We start from the raw sequence: 15,461 nt of genomic DNA on the forward strand, positions 1-15,461 counted from the left end.
CATATATTTTCGAATTCTTCACCAATTGATAGATATAGTGTGAGACGGGAAGATGAATGGAAATCGATTGATTGAAAGTTCATGAGTTCATGACTGAGGAGGACATGTTCGAAATTCAAGATCAATATAAGAAAACAAGATGAGTGCCCAAGTGTACAGTAAAATGACCTGATTTAAAGCATTAAAGCATTAAAGCATTCAAAAAGCACAATTCAATTGATAACACCTGTCAGTACCTACCAATGATTTGATGTCTGTTCCTGGGTTTGAAGTAAAATTTTGAAACTATTCAAGCTAGACTCTCTAGTCCGTTGCTAACTCTCCTTTTTCACCGACTTCAAGCCGCACCTTAATAAGAAAAAAAATCTTTCCTAATCGTCAGTGATATTTGTGTGATGTGCATGCACAGAGATACATACCATACACATACATTCGTTTCCATAATTCAGCATCCGGAAGAGAAAGAGAGAGAGCGCGCGAGAGAGAGACTGAAAGAGGGAGAGAGAAGGAGAAAAAGACAATAAAGCAATAAAGTAGTCATTAAAGAAAGTAATACTCCACAAGTCACAACCGATTACACAAATTACTTTTTACATCAATTGGATTATATCATCGATCATAATCTAACCTTCTACCTATCGATTATTTTGCGTCTCAAATCTATCCTTCCTTTCTATCATTACCTTCATACGTCTTCCTCTTCCTCTTCCTCTTCCTCTTCCTCTTCTTCCTCCTCCTCCTCCAACAACTCCTCTATCTCCTCTTCCTCCTTCCCAGCCAATCCTAGAGTATATGAGAATGTATTGAAAAGATCAATTGGCCTATCAATTCTCTCGTCTTCCTCAATTCTCGCCAATTCTCTTCAATCCTTCCCGCAACCAACCGTCATCGCAAATCTCACCCAAAAACTCCAATTCTTGGTTTTTTTCGCCTTCTAGACGTTTGGAATAAGCAACAAGACTCCTGCAGATCATGGACGAAGCAAGCAAGCTTGTACGGGAGCTGTCTAACAAGCTTACCGAGCTTGATCATAAGGTTGATTTATATCGAGAGGACATGAAGAAGGAATATATCAAGTATGAAGAGGATTTATTAAAGAATGTCTCTCCAAACATTTCCCAGACAGTTTCCAGAATGATTGCCGAAGAATTAAAGAATTATAAGGCTCTTTATCCATTCGCCGAAAATCTCGATATCGATAACCTGGACTCATGCGCCAAAATTACAAACACAGGCACAGGCACAAGTACAGGTACAGATGTAGGCACAGGCAACAACAATCCCAGCTCCAGTCCCAGTCCAAGTTCCAGTCATAATCCCGTTTCCAATGGTAACAACACAATCGCAATCACAAGCGCGCCGCATGAGAACTCAAATGTAATGACCAACGGAATTTCCACGGCAATGGAGTCACAATTAGGTTTCGGTACCTCGGCGCCAATAGTTCCCAATAATACGAAAAAGGTAGCAGCAGCAGCAGCAGAGGAAGAAGAGCGTCCACGAAGTCCACATGCGCGAGAGAAGGAATTCACAGGAGTCTTTACGCCAAGTTACCTGCCATTGTTAGATTCCAGCAGTCGATACGAACGAAAATCGAATTCGAATACTGATCTCAATAACAAGTCAAAAGATATACAAATGGATACCTCATCGCAATCACAGTCACAGTCACAGCCGCTTGTTGATGCGAGTACAGATACTAGATCTTTGAATGCTTCTCCAGATCCCAGAAGTCCTTCGATACCCAAACGAAAAAATACCGATGAAATTTCAATCGCATCCAATAGTAGTAGTGATGGACCACGTCGCAGAAGCGCTTTACGAAGAACATCTACTAGTTCAAAGAATACAAGTCCTCGAAGGGTTCGTTTTGATGTGGAGGGAGAAGAGGTCTTGCCAACAGCGTCGCCCAAAGAATTGGAGCCATTGCTTCCACCTTCCTTCTCAGATGATTCAGATGATGAGGCTGGTTCGGAAATGGTCGAGGATATCGATGCGCCACCACCAAAAAGAATATCTTCCTCACAGGCATTACGAGCCCTATCGAGAGGTCCTTTAGAGGATGATGGAACGCAATGGACCACCGTCGTTGCTCCGCCAGATGGATCGGCTTCGGTTGATACTTTGGAAGATGATGGTTATACTACCAATTACTTCGATTCTAGACCAACTCCTATTACACCTCGAGACGAAAATATCCCACCAGTCTCCATACCAATAAAAATACCACAACCCGAACCACAAGCTCAAGTGAAACATATAGAGGCTCTACCGGAGGACGATGCAGATGTTCCATCGGATGATGATATGTTGGATATGCCGTCTTTGCGACAAATGAGAAATTATAACAAACAACCTGCGAGCATTCTATCGCCGAAAAAGAATGAGAATCCAGAACCAGCAATTTCTCCTTTGCAGGTGAAATCGCCAAGCAAACCACTTACACTCGAGACTATGGAACCTAGAGGAAAGGGTGATGAGAAACCAGCCAGCTTGACCTTTCAGGATGATGAACAAGAGGATTTATTCTCCTTTGATGAAAATCCAAGTCTTGGAAGCCGTCCTCAGGATGATGAAGATGAATCGGATATAGAAGAACCTACTTCGCCAAGTATCGAAGAAAGCCCTGACAATGTCGAACTTTCTAAATCTCCTGCTCGTCCAATTCCTAATGATTTCAGTAACAAGAAAGTAACACCAGCTCCTGCTCCTGCACATGGAATCGTTGGCTCTTACAAAGGTCGTCCATTCAGCATGCCAGTTGTCAATGATGCAGTACATGCCAGTGCCGCGTCAATGGGTGCTATGAATTCATTTGTTGGAAGTGTCAATGGTCGCAGTGGACTTGACGCAAGCGATGTCTTGAGTTATAGAGCAAGTGGAGGAGTGGGTAGTTTTTCCGGAACCCCAAAGAGTATGAGTGAAAGGATGATGATGGATGATTTGATGGAGGCAGAGGGAGAAAATCAGAAGAATTAGGATCTACCATTCAGGGAAACTCAAGAACCTGGTGCAAGAACTAGGAAACAAGCATACTGGGCGATGGGAGCATACAACGTAGGGGAAATGGGACTCGTGGTGTATTTATGTGTGTACTCTTTACAATTGCATATCTTTTGGCGTTTCACGGATGGATCATCGATTTCTACGTCATTGTAACATGACGAATGAGGATAGATGATCATAAGCATGGTATGGGAAATGGGGCGGCATTGTCTTTTTTTTGTTTTTAAGGGGCGCTCTGAGCTTTGGTTCGGCTCGGTTACATGATTGAGCAAAGAGTTGTAGGCTGGAGCATAGTCTATATTTCACGCATGGGATTTATAGGGGAGTATGTTTGGTGTGGTGTGGTGTGAAGTGGAGTAGCGTAGCGTGGCGTGGCATGGGTTAATTGATTGATTTCAAACAGGCAGTAGATGATGAATTGTATTTCGCACTGGGTATGTATCGGGTAGATAGGTATACTTGCACTTATTTATCTACATATCAAGTACGAAAGTTTTCATCCATACAATCCATGCAACACATACTCATCTATGCTAAATGAAACCTCGTCTTCGAAGATATCTGTTTATTGTGCATTGTCGAGATGTTCAAATGATGTGATGTGATACGATTCAGATACCGGGGTTTTATCGCAGGAGGTTGATCGCAGGAGGTTGATCGCAGGAGGTTGATCGCAGGAGGTTGAAAAGTATGAAGTAGAAGCTGTGCAGGTGGGTAGCTAGATGATGATGAGATCAAAATGGCATCTTATGCGTTGGTGTACGCGGGCGTTTGTTGTATCTGTATTTGTATTTCTGTTTGCGAGAGATGCAATCGCATTTTCTTGCCTACCTACCTCGGTAGGGAGTCCGTATATATATTTATACGTGTATCTTGAATTTTTTGTATCTTCGTATCTTTGTACCTTTGTATATATGCGGGGTAATGTAATATCATGGAAAATATCCTTGTATGGGTACGGACTAGGTAGCTAGGTGGGAGGGTAGATGGGTAGATGGGTAGATACCCCTCTTTGTCTGCTTCTTGAATGTTTTGGTGTCTTGTTTGAGGAGGTGTTGTTTGGAGGGAGGGGGAGGGAAGGATGGGTGTAAGTAGGTATTAGATGGTTGGTTGGGTGGAGGGATTGGAGGGGTATATATAGTTGTTAGTTGGGATGTGAGATGAGGTGAGGTGGAGTGAAGTCATTTTTCTTGTCTTGGTGCGAGCGAGGTCGTGTGTGGGATGTGAGGTGGATGAATACGACGGATGGTAGGTGGATGGATGGCTTGAAGAGAGAGATGTATATATACCTCGTCTTCTGGGGAGTGCGTTGAAGTGGTTTCTTTGTTTCGTAGCGAGGTCGCCATGTGTGGGGGTATAGATGGAGGGGTGAATGGGTGGGCGATGGGGTATGGGCATTGGCATGACATAATATTATGTAGAAGAAGAGCATCTATGAGAATTTAAACACGGATAATTGATGTTGATTCAAGCCTTAGTTTGGGCTCTAGAGTTCCGGTAGTTTAACTTTATTGAGGACGGGAAGGAAAAGTATCTTGGAAGAACAGGAGGAAAAGAGGGAAGGTGCGCTCTGTAGTCAGATTTGGACTTGCAGCGGATACTCGGGACTGGGGGGGGGGGGGGGGTCCGAGGGGGGAAGTTGAGGCTGGGGGGTGGTAGGGGGTAGATGTTTTTAAACGAGGTTGCGTTCGTCCCTGATTTGTGGCCTTGAGCAATCCTGAGTTATTCGACTCATTAACTCACATATCGGGTTACTGCTTCAGTGAATGGATAGCTACATGTATGTATCTACGTTGTATGCCACAGCTTTAAGATCTTCATATTTGTGTTACATAAACAAGCTGTAACCTTATTCTATAACTCCATGGGAGGCATTGAAGAGGATATGTATCGGATACGGAACTGGTTCTTTTTCTCCAATAGCCGAACAAGGATAAGAATACTTTCATGTACAGCGAAATCTCTCTATAAAGATAAACTCTCTACAAAGATGTCTCCCTATAAACTTTAATTAGAAAGACCACACACAGTATCCCTATAGAGACATTTTACTGTACTCCGTACATGAAACTACCCTTTCGCTTACGATTCCATGCTCGTCATGAGAGCAAAAGCCCATCTAGTAAACAAGCAAACTATGCATGGAAAGCTCACACAAAACCTTTGTGAAATCCAATATCAGATCATACCTAGGAAGGTGTCATTGATGAACTAGGGGACGCCCCCGCTGTACAACGATCCAAACTTTAATCTTAGACATCGTTGCGATGAAGAATCAATCGCGATCCCATGCTTCCGATTCCCCTCGTTATCGTGTACGTACATTAACGGTGCATCGAAGGTATATCGACGGTGAATTAACGGTACATCATTGGTATATCAACAGTATATCAACAGTATGTGTGCTGCATATATCAGATGATTAGTTTCAAACATATCTTAGGTTGAAAATGCCTTCTCCGAGGTACGAGGAGAGAGAGATCTTTTGACAAGCATTATTAGGTTTTGGAGGGGGAGGTATATGCCCCGCTTTTCTGCAATATCTCGGCACTTTTTTCTACAACCTTTTGCTTGATCGGTAATTCGAAGATTCCCAAAAGCTTCGAAGTTTGCTTTTTGGAAGAGGCCTATGTTGTCTCCCATGACACACTTTTCAATTGGACAATGCAACAAATTCTTCGGCTGAACATTTATATTGTCCGTGAAATCAACTCTTCACATGATAAGACCAGACACAACAGTGAATGCATGGCATTTGCAAGCTATGCGGCTCCTGGCAGTGACTAGGTAACTCCAATGCCGAAAAATAGTTGCAAGGGACGCGATGACTTATACTCGAACGATGTGTGATCTGCAAGAACTCTTGGCAGTCCGATGAAGATTCAAATGTCGAATGAATAAGCTTATGTCCTTCTCCATTGTTTGCGCATAAACATCCACCCGAACTGCTATTAGCAGAATTGTGTGCTTGTTATCAGCAAATAGAGAAGGTTATTTGATGATGACGATTTTGTAGGTCGGGAGTTTCAGGGAAGAGAGGATTAACGGCTTGAGTGCTGGATGGAGCGGGAGATGTGGGTTGAAATGGACGCGGTTGTTTTTATTCGTCTATGTGAGGTTGAATGACAGCTTGACTGGGGATATGTATGGCAGGTGGGTATTACCTCTTGCTTGTCGATTGCTGAGTTTGATTAATTTTTCAATGGAGGGAGATAGAAAGAGGGCAGGAAAGGGTTGAGATGGGAAGAATATACTCGAGTATATACGTCTTCTGTGCTCTCATAAAGGACATGAATTTTGAATCCTTCAATTTTTATATATCCTTGTTTCCATGGCCTTTGTTTGGTAAATAGAAAGCTTGGGATGAGCATCAGGTATTTGATTTCAGTCTTAGGTTTCAGTTTTGGGGGTTACAACTACTGAAGATATACGAGTTATTGGAGTTAAGGATATACAGCCACATTTTACATCGACTGCTGGACATACAGCCGTTACTTTCATCTCAATTTATTGGAATTGTCTTTGCACTTTCTTATCGACCAAAGTTCAGAGTTGAGCTATATGAATATCTTTCAAGATGTCGCCAGCACTCCTCGATGAAAGCAAACCCATGGCTATGTCACTATTATTCTTAGGTGCTTCGGCATTGGTTATTCTAGCCTATTTCATTAGAACCATACTTTCTCGACCCCAAAAGTTAGATTTTCCAATCGTGGGAAAACCAGGTTCTGTCGATTGGCAAGAGGCATTACGTGAAGGAGCAGCGAGAGTAGAAAGATCTCCTTCAGCTGATCCTCCATTAGTATCCCAGTATTCTAACTCACAAATTAGTACCCTAACACTCCATTCACCCTTCCTAGCGATCCTCCTATGGTTGTCCTACCACATTGCACTAACGATGAAATCCGTCTCTTCCCTAAAGAAAATACATCCTTTGAGAAGGAAATTGAATGCATTTTCTATACGGCTCATATCTTTTGTAGGGATGCATCTGTTGTTGTCAAAATTGTCAAAACTGATTTAATATGTTATGTTGTATCAACTACAGGTCCTCTCTAAGATGACCTGTATTGTATATCAGATATAGAATTTGGTGTGTCCGAGTTTTGAACTAAAATGGTTTTGCTTCAGAAAATATTGAGGATTGTAGTACCAATTAGTGGGAGAGTCTTTATGAGAAAACTTCTTAGTTGAAATGAAGAATGGCTTCAGACCAATATTAATTATACAACAGATTGTATAAAAGCGAAGAATACTGTGGTTGAATGGCCGGCATGGACAAGATATTTTGTAGCACTATTCCTGCCAGAAATTAAGAAAGTTCAATCGCATATGAATAGGGCAGCAGATTTGTTGAAACCGCTTATTGATGGATGTATTCGGAGGTTTAGAGAGGGACAAGGACTGGGCGGAGAATCGGGTGATGAATTTGAAGACGACCAGGGAGCATTTGTTATTTGGATGATGAAGCACACAAGTCCGGAGCTTAGAGAGAATCCTTACAACTTGGCTGTAAACCAATTGACTCTATCATTCGCTTCAATTCACACAACAAGTTCGGCTATTTGTTATGTCTTTTAAATCTCGCTTCCCATCTGGAATCTATCGCACCTCTCCGCGAAGGAATCGAACAGGTGATCGCAGAAGATGGATTTGAAATTTATGGCAGCGGAAAGGAATGTTTAAAAAACAGTCATTGACGAAACTGAAGAAATTGGATAGTCTTTTGAAAAAGAGTCAGAGGCTGAATCCCCCTAGTATGAGTACGTTGAACATTATTTCTTCCAATCTGCATCGAGGTATAATATAGTATACAAAAGAAAACAAACTAACAAATACCAGCCGCAAGCCTCCGCGTAACAACCGCTCCCCTTCACCTTTCTACCGGCCACACTATCCCGAAAGGAACAAGCGTGGGATACGGTTCCCATGCAATCGACTTGGCAAGCCCCAATATCTCTTTGCTTCCCCACGATCCTTCTACTATGCCCAAACTCGATTCTCCCAATGTTTTCTCTCCCTTCTGCTTTTCTTCACTACATAAGACTCCGGGAAATCAATCCAAATACCAGTATGTGACAACGAGTAAGGACTCTATGAATTTCGGACATGGCATGTGTTCTCTATCTCCTGTCAACTTCACCTGCATCCAGTCTTGGAGACAGAGAATCTCCCTTAGTATCAATAACTAACACCCAAGTAGGTAACCACACATTTTCAGGTCGTTTCTTTGCAGGGGTTGAACTTAAGGTAGTTGTAGTGGAATTGTTGAGAAATTAGGACTCTAGAAATATTGGGGATACAGAGACGAAGGGAGGTGAGAGACCAGGAAATATTGTTCTTGGTAATTTAATTCATCCGAATCCGGTGGCGCAGCTCGAATTTAAGAGAAGAGCTTAGGTGTTGAAAAGTTGGAGAGGAGTAAGGAGTAAGCGGGTATTGGAAGAGGGAACGTTGGAGGGAGTGAAAGAGAGCGGGGAGATCGAAATGGATACCATTATTTGATCACCAGTTCAGTTTCTATTTTACTTTCATCGTGTTAAATAGTTACAAATTATTCCCACCAGTATAGTTAGATAAACAAAATTATATGTACTCCTGCCCATGATACAGTCATCGTCGAACGTCAAAGGTTCCGAGGGAAGATTTTAATATCTCGCAAAGGATGTGTTTTCTAGACTAGGTATATAATACCATTTGTTCGTAGGTGTTATATGGTGGTGCAGCTACCCAACCAAAACCCTCACTCCCCTCCCACTACTCGCCGGCACAAAATAATCACTGGTACACTCCACATCCCCTACGTTCGTATCATACAACGTCAAACTCCCATCTCCACAATTCAACTCTCCAATAACACCCTTGACACACAAATACAGCTCTGCCCATGCTAAATTGATACCCAAACATTGACGCGATCCTTTGCTGAAACTTACGATGTACTTTGATAGAGATGGGTTTTCGAGGAAGCGGTCTGGTGAGAATGTGTTGGGAGAGGGAAATATGTGTGGGTCGAGATGTTGAAGGTAGGAGGACATGGATACAGGGGTCTGAAGTGGTGTTAACTTTGGCGGAGTGATGGAATGGAGGGAAGGTAAGGATGACAATTTGGATTGATGGGGTTGATGTGAACTTTCACGATATCTCAAATGATTTGAATCTTCCAATCATATATTCAAGAATCGAAACTTCTTCCATTGCAGAAGTGTGATTTGAGCCAAAATTCTAGGGGGAGAAAAAAATGAAAGAAAAAGTGAATCAGGAGAAAAACATACACCAGAGGGAATTTCCCACTCATGAAACTTCAATACTTGATCCGGAGATATCCTTTGCAAATGTGCCACGACTCCAAAACTCAATCTCAGCCCCTCTTGTATCACAGCTGTCAAATAAGGCAACTGTTCTAATTCCTTTAATCCATTCTTTCCCTCCAACTCGGCAAGAAGCTTCGATAGAATATCAGGGTTAGCGAGGACGTGGTAGGCAATAACAGATAAGGTCCAAGCTGTTGTTTCAGTACCGGCTCCTATGACTGTTTGTCCTTCTTGCCAGAGACGAGCTACTGATTTCTCGTTTGGGGGAAGATCACTGGAGAGAATTTCATGGAAGATTGTCAGCTGGGAGGAACGTTCATGATTAGCGTTCTTTCCATTGATGATAGCACCAATTTGAGCTTTCATTCCCTAGAATTTAGTCAATACCTTCAATGTTAGAAAAATAGTCAACTACATGCTCACCATTTGAAATTCCACAACACTAACAGTCTTCGGATCAAGAAACCTTATCAACGACAATGGCATACACTGCATCAACGTGAAAATCCAGGGGAACACCTTTGTAACATGTGATATGTTGCCAATATTTTCAATCGCATCGTGAAAATCCGTATGAAAATCGTCAGAATTCTCAATGGAACTATCTGTATTTCCCAACGCGTATTCCGAAATGACATCAAAAGTAAAACACGAAAAGGCCCACGAGAGATTAACCGGCTTCTTAGTGTCTTTGTACGAACGGAGCCGACGAACAAGCAAATCTACATATTTCTGAATCATGGGCTCGAGGCGGAACACACTGGCTTTGGAAAAATAACGGTTCATGGCTCCTCGACGAAGACGGTGGTGATCGTGTGAGACAGTGCCAATCATCGATTCGGAATTACCAAATTGCTTGGTATAGTAAGGATATTTATCACGTCTCTTCCCACCAGCGGCATACAATTCATCGTAATAGTCTGGATCACTGATATGAAGCTCCCAGGGATTTATACGTATTATGGGTCCTATTTGAGAAGTATCAAGCTCATGTTAAACAATTGGATCAAAGGACTTACCATATTTCTCATGTAACTCCTTAATTTTGAAGGTATACTTTCCCCCCAAGAAAATCTCATGATATATTTCATAAAGCATGGAAATAGCAGCCAACTTTGGTCCGGGGAACTTGGCAATTGGACTGAAGTATAGACGCCATATTATTCCATATACCATGTAGGATAACAAGACAGCAATGATTGGAATCAACATTATATCCATAAATTTTGAGATTGACTCCCTCGAGGATATACACGAACACAATGCTTCACCAAAACAGAGGATTCGATGAAGACATAAATATAAGGACCAAGCAGATGGGAATCTGCAGATACCCACCATCTTGGCCTGTCAGATACCCGTTTTTCTTTCCATTGGGAAAGTGGAGGACCCAAGGGTTGGGATGAAATAGCATAATCACCATGATTGACAGACCGTTGCGGAGACCGGGGTGATAAAATCTTCAACTAATAAATACGTCCGATACTATTGGACCATTCAGAAACTCCCTGCATGTGTGTGACAACGAAATAACCCATGCATATGCAAATGACGAAGCCAGCATAAGAGTATTGGCTAGGTCTCTTTCAAGATACCCGGGAACCAATCAATAATGCTTGTATGGTATCCGAATTGATCAATACCGAGACTATTTTGTTCCGAGTGAACGTGTCAGGGTGCAAAAAATGAAGGATTTTATTCACCGTCGGGTCATCAGATCACCAGACAAAACAAGTGATTTGGGGGAAGTCGTTGAGACTTCCATAAGGTACCTTCAATTCCACATCTAAAACCCTAAGAGTACATACCATCCGATGCAATGCCATACGATTCCCTATCCTGAGAAATCATCTTATAAAATCCAAAAACCCAACCGAATCCTAGGGGTTTCCTAGATATACAAATGCAGCAATTTAGCCCGCATCAATCTGTTATACAGAAGCGCGATTATTTCTTCTTGGGCAAGTATTTGATCCCCTTTCTAGGACAAGTTCCTCTCCCACCTTTTCCAGCTGGAGCCGTAGCCACAAATTCTCCTAACTGCAAACTTCCTTTGACATTAAAGCTATACCAGGCCTGGTTCAATCTACCATTCGAACAACCCAATACAACCTCACTTCCAGTAACCGCAGTCAATGCCGCCTGGATCTGATCCTCGGTGTAAGTAGCCGAATAACTTGGCACAATTCCCGCCTTCTCGAGTGCTTTATAAGTATCCAACTCTTTGAATAGCCCCACAGCCCTCGTAAAGAAATCGACGACTTCATCACCAGCTTCGTATTTGTCGCCATAGCAAGATGGTGCGAGAGTATTTACACATGTTCCATGTTTGTTCATCTCATGTTCCCAAAAGGTTTCGGCGGATCCCCGATTGGGGAGCCAATATTCATGCATGTATGCGAGAAGATCAGTTTGGGATGCGGCGGTTAGGATGGAGGTTATGTTGTGGTATTGGGGAGTACTATGGCAATATGTGGGATAGGACCCATCGCAGAGATCAGGCCTGTGAGACTTGGTAAGCTTTTAAGAATGTGAGAGTTGATGGCAAGTGAACAAACCAAAGACCATGAAGAGTCCAACTGTCAACAGGCCCTATTGCAGGACTGTAATCCCAGAATTGAGTCTGGAGAAGTTGGCCACCGGGATAGACGAAGCAGCAAGAATCGGGAGCGGCGGTGCTGTTGTGGCAGGAGAGAGGAGAGGTTGATGGACATGACGGTGCATTTCCAAAGGGTATGTAGGGTCTAGGAGCTGCGACGGCCGATGAAGCAGATGAAGGATTATTGATTATTGGTATTTGTGATAGGAGACCGCCTGCAAAGGAAATGACTTTGCGAATGGAAGAGACGGAAGAAGTTGTGTTGGATGCCATTTTGGACTGACTGAGTCGATGATTGTACGTTGATCGATTGATTGAGAGGAATAGGGTGGTAAAAATGTGTTTGATGGTAATCTACTATGAGACGAACATGTATAGTATTTATGTTGTATTTATATTGTATATACTCCGATGGAACAAAAGAAAAGGAAGCATGCTGCTGCGGATTCCCTTCCCTTTGAACCTTCCCCAAGCTCAGATAGCACGCAGGTGAGCTACGTAAAGTGCTAAATTAAGCGTGCTAAGGGACTGATAAGCACTTGGAGATGGCATGTGATAAGATAATTCGTCGATAAGCCCCTGTAGATTAGTCCATGTGCCCCTGAATGTTTCACCATCACTGAGTTGTACACAAAGAACGATCAGGTACTACCAGTACTCGGCCAAGTGATGAACTCAACGATGTCAATGGATGGAATTCCTGTATCTGTACGGAATATACATTTCAACACATCATTTTGGGGGTATCAGTCCTTGTACTTGAGATGTGATCTCGATATAATGATCAAAATCACGATGTTATTTCTTTACCTACGTTGATTATCTCAAATCACACATAAATGTAACACAATTCTCCATTCAGCCCTCCTAGTGTGTTCATCAAATCTTTCAACGGCACAGGGCCCGCATTATACCCAATATCTTGTAGATCCTCCAAGGTGGTGTTTCTACTAGGAGGGACGTTACTCAAGGTGATCGTTCCTGAGACGGCATTCTGTCTCTTTGCTAAATCCTGAAGTTGCCATATCCACCAGACTCTGTCTATCATACCGTGATGAAGATAGAAAGCTGGGTCGCCTGGAGATGTAAAGAAGTCCTACATGTATTATCGTTAGTACTTTAGATCTTCAGGGGAGGGCCCAGAGAGGAAATCCACTTACACCACCCGGATCACCACCCACGGTGTAATGCCCTCCAGTATGAACGCCCCATTCTCCTATACTGAACAAGCCTTGCATGACAGTCTGGAACCAATATATGTCTGCATTTGAAGGTTTTGTAATAAGATCGTAAGTATAGTTGGTTTTCGTAACAGCAGCACTATGAACGTTGACATCGCGGCGTAGGCATCGTGGATTGTAACCGAAGCCGTTGGCTTGAGGGTTCACTGGCGTGCCGGATATTGTTCCAAAGACTGGGCCAAGGTGGACAGTCATACTACAAGAACATTTAGCATATGGATATCACAATATGAGCAAAGAGTTATACTTCTTGAACGGGCCTGTGGTAACACATCCACCACCGACACCAGGCGGGATAATGTCGAATGGCGCCGGCGCGAGATTGATAGGAACACCAGTATGGTTGTAATACAATCCATTGCCGCTCATGCTAGTGGGACTCCCGTCAAAGAGCGGGGAGTGTATCGGATCATCGGCGTATCTGCCCCAGTTCCAATACTGACGTTCGTCAGTGATAGGCTGTGGGAAAATTTAAAGGATCGAGGAAGGTTTGAGACATTTGACGTGTGAAATACCAATTGTGGGTGATGGAAGACAGATGAATTGAAGACTTACAGGTTGATATCCTTCGTATCCACATTCTTCACGGAGTGCTTTTTCGTACGTATGAACATAATATCTATGCCAGCCCAGAAAATTGCCCTATATCATCAGTTCGGACCACAGGATACTAGGATATGGCATGTACCTACTGTAGCATGAATAGTAAAGCTCTGATTCATATGCGCAGCAACGAAGTCATCAAAGCGACTTCGAACACCCGGAACAACTTCAGAAGGCGTGATGGGCTTTTTAGACTGTAAACAAAGAACAGCATTTGTGTATGCAATTCTATCCGCTCCTGAGAGATCGCTCCTGCAAAAGATTAGGTCTGGGAGCAACGGAACATCATCGTCACCTTACCATTCACGACGCTTTATGGCATTTTTGATCGTGCAAGTGTTTTGTGGATGATGTATAGCTTGATGTGCCGCTAGTTTCGCAAGACCTTTTGCTGCTAGTTTATCTACTGCATCGGGGGCATATGGCGGATACGAATCTGCTTCAGCTACATCAACATATATCTGAAGAACAATAAAGGCTGAAAGAATTCTAAGAAAAAGAAAATGCATATTAAAAAAGAGTAAACCTAGCGGGTTTGATAGCAAGAGCAATTATAAGTGCCATTGAACACTATTAATACTTCAGTATTTTATTCTCCTTCCTCGTCTGACACGGTTATGAGTGTAATTACCTCGAAACTCTCCGGTCAGTAGCCGATTCTTCGGCTTCCAGACTCAAGAATGGGATGCTTTCGGGCAATTCAAAGCTTTAGACACTCTTGGCAAAGTGAGTGAAAACATTATATGATGGTTTTACATGAGCAAATGCATTTATGCAGATACAAGCATCTGAAGTCTGATGAGTGATATCGAATAATACTTGTTGAGGCGTAATATTCCCCCTCAATATCCCTGAATTCATTGGCGAAAGCTAAGCACTTGCATTGCTTACTCCATACAATAGGATTCTACAACTAGAAGCCGACACACATCCACAACCTTATTTCACCGCAATCAATAGCATTTTTTCTGACAATCCTATCCTTGGAGGATGATTATCGAGTATAGGATATGAAGCCCGCCTCCGAATAAGTGAGCCTCGCTGTGCGATTGTCTCTCTCGGCAAAGTTCTTTCTTCTGATAAAGTTAGTAGTATCTTGGGTATTTATATCGCCAGAATAAGTTATGGTGGAGTTGAAATGTCTCAGTGGCTACATCGCAGAAGTGCCACGCATCTAACCTTGGAAGTCATCACATTACTTACCCGGCAGTTTTCCCACATAAGCACAGTCAGACTTTAGTTTAGACGGTTTATGGTGGCGTAAAAGAATGAGAATTCTGCAGAGTATCCCCGCATCATCAACGTCTATTCACCTCTCGGGAGAGTCCATAGCTGGGCTAGGTCAATATATCAAATTCTTAGTTGTGTATCAGAAGTGCCAGGCGGCATCTAATTTGCAGGAACTTTAGAACAAGAATTGGCATGAATTTTACGATTGCAATGAGCGGTGTGTCGTATAATTAGATTTCTCTTTCCATCAATCAATTCAAATTTACAACAGAAGAAGATTTTCTGTCACACAGAAGAAATGATGAGATGGAAGACCTACATTTTGATTGCATGGCGTCAAGCCACAGACGACAAGTACATAATCTTAGTAAGCCATAAAATGTGTCACGTGAAAAAGCTAAACTTCCACCACTCATCACTCACGTCCCCTTGTTTTTGCAGACGGTGGGGATTATTTGATATTGGCTA

General features: G+C 42.6%; 6 protein-coding genes across 6 annotated transcripts; 3 read left to right on the forward strand and 3 right to left on the reverse strand.

The window, feature by feature from the left end:
- Positions 1–972: 972 nt before the first annotated feature.
- EAF02_007780 (uncharacterized protein) lies at positions 973–2,979 on the forward strand (the record flags this gene model as incomplete). Its single annotated transcript, XM_038903828.1, has 1 exon — positions 973–2,979. The coding sequence occupies one exon, from the start codon at positions 973–975 to the stop codon at positions 2,977–2,979; it is 2,007 nt and encodes a 668-aa protein (XP_038756642.1).
- Positions 2,980–6,583: 3,604 nt separating this feature from the next.
- On the forward strand, positions 6,584–7,587 carry EAF02_007781 (uncharacterized protein; the record flags this gene model as incomplete). Its single annotated transcript, XM_038903829.1, has 3 exons — positions 6,584–6,775; positions 6,838–7,054; positions 7,241–7,587. The coding sequence occupies 3 exons, from the start codon at positions 6,584–6,586 to the stop codon at positions 7,585–7,587; spliced, it is 756 nt and encodes a 251-aa protein (XP_038756643.1).
- A 97-nt stretch (positions 7,588–7,684) lies between these two features.
- EAF02_007782 (uncharacterized protein) lies at positions 7,685–8,406 on the forward strand (the record flags this gene model as incomplete). The annotated part of the gene is made up of 4 exons (XM_038903830.1): positions 7,685–7,805; positions 7,849–8,091; positions 8,210–8,256; positions 8,287–8,406. 4 exons carry the CDS (start codon positions 7,685–7,687, stop codon positions 8,404–8,406), a joined length of 531 nt encoding a protein of 176 aa, XP_038756644.1.
- A 326-nt stretch (positions 8,407–8,732) lies between these two features.
- EAF02_007783 (uncharacterized protein) lies at positions 8,733–10,532 on the reverse strand (the record flags this gene model as incomplete). The annotated part of the gene is made up of 4 exons (XM_038903831.1): positions 8,733–9,056; positions 9,282–9,689; positions 9,744–10,288; positions 10,340–10,532. The coding sequence occupies 4 exons, from the start codon at positions 10,530–10,532 to the stop codon at positions 8,733–8,735; spliced, it is 1,470 nt and encodes a 489-aa protein (XP_038756645.1).
- A 735-nt stretch (positions 10,533–11,267) lies between these two features.
- EAF02_007784 (uncharacterized protein) lies at positions 11,268–12,192 on the reverse strand (the record flags this gene model as incomplete). Its single annotated transcript, XM_038903832.1, has 2 exons — positions 11,268–11,823; positions 11,879–12,192. The coding sequence occupies 2 exons, from the start codon at positions 12,190–12,192 to the stop codon at positions 11,268–11,270; spliced, it is 870 nt and encodes a 289-aa protein (XP_038756646.1).
- Positions 12,193–12,748: 556 nt separating this feature from the next.
- Positions 12,749–14,272, reverse strand: EAF02_007785 (uncharacterized protein; the record flags this gene model as incomplete). Its single annotated transcript, XM_038903833.1, has 6 exons — positions 12,749–13,015; positions 13,080–13,356; positions 13,408–13,598; positions 13,716–13,802; positions 13,853–14,015; positions 14,064–14,272. The coding sequence occupies 6 exons, from the start codon at positions 14,270–14,272 to the stop codon at positions 12,749–12,751; spliced, it is 1,194 nt and encodes a 397-aa protein (XP_038756647.1).
- Between the last annotated feature and the right edge of the window lie 1,189 nt (positions 14,273–15,461).

This window comes from Botrytis sinoallii, assembly GCF_014898435.1.
Source record: "Botrytis sinoallii strain Bc 23 chromosome Unknown BSIN_013, whole genome shotgun sequence".
In the NCBI taxonomy this organism is placed as follows: Eukaryota; Fungi; Ascomycota; class Leotiomycetes; order Helotiales; family Sclerotiniaceae; genus Botrytis; species Botrytis sinoallii.